This window comes from Coenobita brevimanus, chromosome 40, assembly GCF_032717465.1.
Source record: "Coenobita brevimanus isolate Jiangsu-jjx chromosome 40, ASM3271746v2, whole genome shotgun sequence".
In the NCBI taxonomy this organism is placed as follows: Eukaryota; Metazoa; Arthropoda; class Malacostraca; order Decapoda; family Coenobitidae; genus Coenobita; species Coenobita brevimanus.
In genome coordinates, this window is record NC_136993.1 from 8,973,624 (window position 1) to 8,979,623 (window position 6,000).

Below are 6,000 nucleotides of genomic sequence, written 5' to 3' on the forward strand. Positions count from 1 at the left end.
AGTAAAGAATGCGTCAGCCTTCTCTGCCATTTCGCTGGCATCTTTCACCTGGCAGATCTTAAGCTGTGCTATGAGCTCAGCAGGCCACGACCTCTCTAGCTGTGTACGCAGCATAAGGTCAATTATCCCCTCACACGTGGAAGGAGTTTCATCTTTCTCCATCCACTCACCTAGGTAAGCAGTGAGACGGTCGAGGAACTGATCAGCTGTCTCCTTGTCTTGGAGACGAGCTCACATGAATGGGCTTTGGCGTCATCTACTGTGAGACCATACGCCTTAATGAGTGCAGCTTTCATCACTTCATATGTGAGATTGTCTCCACGAATTCTGTGGAGAATATCGAGGGCAGGGCCCTCAAACAGGCTAAGAAACTGAAGCCGCTTAGCTGCATCATCGAGCTGGTAAAGCTGAGCCATGTCTTCAAATCGAGCTATGTATGGCTCGATTCGCTCGCCATCTTTGTATGGGGGAAGCTTGATGTGTGGGGTCGCCATGACATGTGCAGGGGGAACGCTCGTGGAGCTTGGACCAACTGCACCAGACGTGTCTGAAGCCAAGGAATCTCGCTTGAGCTTCATCATTTCAAGTTCATGTTTTTCGCGTGCTTCTCGCTCGGCACGTTCGTGTTCTCGTTCTCTCTCTCGTTCCTCACGCTGTTCTCGCTCGTATTCCCGTTGTTCCCGCTCGTATTCGCGCTCTTTCTCACGCTGCTCTTGTTCATATGCACGCTGTTCTCGCTCATATTCGCGCTGAATCTTACGCTCTTCACGGGCATCATTCTCGCGCTGCTGCTCCTGATTATGCCATGAGAGTATATACTCTTTAATTTCGGTTGGGTCCGAAAGACCCATATCTTTATAAATTAAGCAAACCGAAATTGAGTACTGACTGCTTAGCGACGAATACTAATGACACAAGTAAAGAGTACAGACACAAGCTAGTGGTGACCAGTCTTATCTAGTTAACTGGCAAAGAATAAATAAAAAATGTAAATGACTGGGAAGACTCAATAATAAACACAATGGGTACGGCGACTACCCAGGAGCGAATAAAATCGTCTGGCGTTACCAAGAATAAACTAGAGTTAAGTACTCTATTGATTAATAAAGCAAAAATTCACTTGCTAAATTAACGGTAAACACCAGTAAACTTGTGCCTATAAACTTTAATTATAAATACCTAAATATGAATGAGTGAGCACTATCTCGTGAATAGCTTTAGAGCTAGGAGTTAATATCCTGGAATGAGGTCGCCAATTGTCACGGGGTTTTTAATATCACGGTGTTTTTTAAATAAAAATATATGCTTAAATATTATTTGATTGATAATAATATTCAATAATATTGAAGAGCAGAGACAATGATTGTCTTGCTACATCAAGCAACGATTACTTTACGCTGGCTTATGCACGAGTCTCTAAGAACGACAATTTATAAACTTTCTCAACAGTACACAGCAGAGACTAATTACTCACAATTGCTGAATTACTGTACTGTTAGCCTCTGGAGAAAGTTACTTCACCCCTGACAATAAATAACTAATACTAATAATAATATCAGGCTCTTGCTGATGCTTTAACTCCTATCTGGCACAACGGATTTTAAGTTAATACCACAAGACTGGTCTAAGTACCAGTTATGAAAGCAAACGTTTATGCAAGCTAGGAGCTATATGGAAAATAAGCTTAATTATGGAGAAATGAAACAAGATTTTACTTTTTACATTAAGCTCAAGGAAAAGAACTGTTAAATTTATTAATTACAAAAAATAAATTTAACGTTACAATTCAAATCGAATCAATGAGACGCACTCACCCACTCACGCAATAGCTAAATACTTACGCCTAGGAAAAAAAACACCTTAATTAAACTCTTATAACTAGGATTATACAAAAAGAAATACCGGTCGATGAATGCTATGTATCACCCGGGGGGTGGGAGGACTGGATTAACTGTGAAGTGGAGTTTGGGTACTAGCTGACCTCTCACACTGCTGGCACAGGACCTCTCTCCGTCACAGCAAACACTAGACTGACCAAGTCGTGGGAACAAAAGGGGAAGCAGTAGGCCGCATTTTTAACGGTCAAGTGCAAGCAGGGGCGAACAATAAAGAAAACAATAGTATCGCTCAGTACAGCACTTAGTGACGTGCATTAAATCGGTCACTTTTGAAAACAGTGACGAGTGTTTTGAAAAGTGTACCCCGAAATGGAGGGAGAAACGGTTAGCTGAGCGATACGCAGTGAGTTTTCCACTAATAGTTCGTGGCTTCTCACAAAAGGGAAATGTCGCGAATTGATTCGTGACAGTATTATTACGTCATCAGTACATGCTGCTTCATGCTTTACTATTCTTATGCTTTCAGTACCAGCTGCCATGTCTTCTTTTCCTGTTTTCCAAACCTAACTATCACCTAAGCAAGTTAACTTTCGCTAACAAAATGTTCTACTCGGCTATGCAGTTACCGTTTATACTGAAATAGGTATTAATATCCATACTCCATCTTTTCTCTTAAGATCATCAAATCCAATGTTGTCACTGCATTCTTTCCTATTACTGTGTCATCTGTCTGCTCGGCTGTTCTCTTGAAAGTGCTTGCTTCCTTCCTTCCATAACATGTTCTTAATGCCCGCAAAATTTCTAAAAATTTAAACACGAACTTTTTTTTTTTTTTTTTTTTTTTTGCATCAGCCTGGGCAAGACGTCTTACTTGGAGTCTCTGACCTCGAGCTACCTCCACGCCATCTCCATGCACCTACAAGAACCCCCAGCACGGGAGCCCACTACCAACACCAGCGGATCGTGCAGCCTTCCTGTAGCTGTATGCGATGCAGTGCATAAGGGTGTCTTGCCAGCTCCAACCTCACCGCCTTCCTAGGCGTCAGTCACCCAGCACCGACTATCCTTCTCAGTATAGTCTTGGTAACTTCCAGTTTTTCCAATCTCTCTAAGTAGGTCAGTTCCCTTAGGCACGGTATTATCCTTGTTGCCATTTGTTGAACTACCTCTCCAGGATTTATCAGTATGCTTCTTCAAATGAGGTTGAGCATACCACAGCCAGATTTTCTAATCTTGGTCTTTATTATGGTCACTGTCAACTCTGTCAGCATTTCCTTGCCCATATAATTAAAAGCCACTCTCATGTTGGTCAGAAATCCATAAGTGCCTTGAATGATTCTGTTTATTTGCTTTTCTGGTGACAAGTCGTCTGAATAATCACTCCCAAGTCCTTCTATCATCTTTTCTTTTATTAATTATCTCATTGCCTATTTTATATCTCTAGTGCAGCTCTTTTTTCACTTAATCCCATTTCTAATACATGACTTCTTGCCATTAAAATGTCCTTTTTTCCAAGTCTTGCTCCAATTCTGTGGAGTTTGTCCAAGTCCCATTGCAGTTTTTACAACTGTCAATATATTTAATATGTTTCCAATGATTAGCATCATCTGTTGAAACATACTCATATAACTATTCAAACCTTCTGGCTTAAATCATTTACATATATCAGAAACATTATTGGGGCTAAGACAGAGCATTCTGGGGTACTCCACTTTGGTCACGTTTCTCCATTCAGAAACCTGCATCCCTTATAACTGTTCTCATCTAGTTCTATCAAATAATCCACTTTAATAGGTTCCCATGCACCCCTCCAAAGGTCTTCAAAGCTTCCACAGGAGTCTCTTACGGGCCACGCTGTCAAATGCTTTCCTGAGATCAAGATAGACATTGAATCTAGCCCATCCCTCTCTCCTACCTTATGTACTTGACATCTATTACCCTACTATAGAAACTTAATAGAGTTGGTAGCACATGATCTTCCTCCCCTAAAACCAAATTGTCTTGGTGTTATCTACTTCATTTTCTTCTAAATACATAAAATGGTACATATGTAGGTGAAGAAGCTCAGGGTTATGAAGGGAGTACATGGGGGATGTGCATGTGAGTATAAGAAATGTGGAAGGGGAAAGGATACTCGAGTTTGAGGGAGCCAATGGGCATGATTTTGTTTAGTACTTGCTTTTTGGGGAGGGGGGAGGGGGTTGACTGCATCTGAGTCGGGGGGGGGGTGTAGCAGTCAGAATGGATTGTTTTCTGGTCGGGAGGAGGGCTGATGGGAGAGTTGGTGAGGATGTTGAGGTTATCTGCAGAGGGCAGGGCAGTGTGCAGCAGCACATGTGTGTTGATTTTGTGGCATGAATTGCTTGGGGGTGGATGATGGAGGGAGAGACTATGTACCTGGGAGGGTGTGTGGAAACTGGAAGGCCAAGTGGTGGGGAGATGCCTTTCCAGGCGAGATGTGGGGGAGAATGGTGGCTGAGCGGGGAGCCATGGGTGGGAGGGAGTTTGTGAGCAGTGCACTGCCCTCAAGAGCAGCTCTTGTGAGGGTTGCTGATGCAGTGTGCTGTTGGATGGAGGGGGCTTCACCTGCACATGGGGTGGCTTGGTGGGTGGGATGGGGTGTGGGAGGTTCTGGTTGGGGAGAGGGGGAGCTTTCCCCAGGAGTGGGGGAGGGTGGCAGGGAAGAGTGCTTGGCTCACAGGCACTGGAAGGCTGGGGGGTCTGGTGATGGGGTCTGGAGTCACAGAGACTTTTGTTTGATGGCCTGAATCATGTGGAGGAGTAGGGATGTGGTGTTTGGTATGGCATGGTCAGGATGAGGGGGATAATCGGAATGCTGCGGGTGGTGTGTGTGGGGGAGTGGTGGTGGGCAAATAGGGATGTTGGAGATGTATGGGGAGCAGTTGTGAAAGCCGGTTGTTGGGTGGGGAGTGTGGCTGGGACAGGGAAGGATTCGGGGCCAGCAGATCCAGTGTTTGGCCCTTGGCCTGGATTGGCCCTGCTGCTGTGGGGGGTGCAGGTGTGAGGGCAGTCAGTGTGCCTGGGTTGGCTGCTGGGATGTTGGGGGCCTCAGAGGTGGTGTGGGGGCGGGGTTTGGTCAACGGACCTGATAAATATGATTGTGTGTGTGTGTGTGATATTGTCCCGGATGATTGACTGAGGAGTGTGATTGTGGGTGCTTGGCATGGGGAGGGAAGTGTGCCCTGGAAAGAGGAAGTTGTGGAGGGTATGAAGCTTTGGATCAGATGGTCAGAGAGTGGTGGAGAAGGGTTCTGGGGGTTGTGGCTGGGGAGGGGGTGAATGTTGATGGGATCCAGTTTGGGTTTGTGCCAAGCAGGTGGGGACTGCACCTGGTGCTATGTTCACTATGTTCAACAGCGTCAGGAAGAAATGTATTCAGGAAAGAGAAGGGATCTATATTTCTGTTTTTGTTGATTTGTAAAAAAGGCCTTTGACAGAGTCCCTAGAGAGGTGGTGGAAGTGGGCAATGAGAGAGCTTAGGTTGGAGTGGCTTTCGGTTAGAGTGGTTATGGCCATGTATGTGGGTGCTCGCACTTCCAGGTAAGAGTGAAATGGAGATTTCTGAACGATGAGTTTTCCATGAATGTTGGTGTGCATCAGGGGCCAGTTTTGAGTCCAATAAGCTGTTTATCATGGTCCTTGAAGCCCTCTCACGTGACTTCAGAAATGGACTCCTGTGGGAGATGTTGTATGCTGATGATTTGGTGTTGATTGCAGAGAATGAAAAGGAGGCAGAGGAAAGATTTTGGAAATGGAGAGATGGTATGGGGCACAAGGGAGCTTAATATGTAAATGCAGATAAAACAAAGTTTAATGATATCTAGGGTTGATGTTTCAGTACAGTCAAAGAAGGGGAAGAGTGGCCATGTACAGAAAATTTGCCACAAGGAGCGTGGGAAGTAATTCATCTTGTTAGAAAGTTTGTTGATGAGATGGGTGCACAAGAGAATCTGTAGCGGTATTAGAGGTAGACTGTTGAGATAATGCTGAGTTTTTTATGTGTGTGGCGTTTGGGGGAGAATTAGGTGGAGATTGTCAGGTGTGAAAGGATTGAACTTGCTGTAAGTCTCTTGAGTGAGTGGAAGAGGTTTGTTATTTGAGAAACATGTTATATGCTGAGAGTGGGAGGCTGGAGCTAGCT

General features: G+C 44.7%; 1 protein-coding gene across 1 annotated transcript in view; it reads left to right on the plus strand.

Annotated features, from left to right (window-relative positions):
• LOC145397280 (putative glutamate receptor) overlaps positions 1–6,000 on the plus strand; it is a 286,711-nt gene that overhangs the window by 82,140 nt on the left and 198,571 nt on the right. Inside the window, exon 8 of the mRNA XM_080270477.1 lies at positions 2,691–2,795. Within this exon, the coding sequence (XP_080126603.1) occupies positions 2,691–2,795 (105 nt within the window). The remainder of the gene's footprint in view (positions 1–2,690; positions 2,796–6,000) is intronic.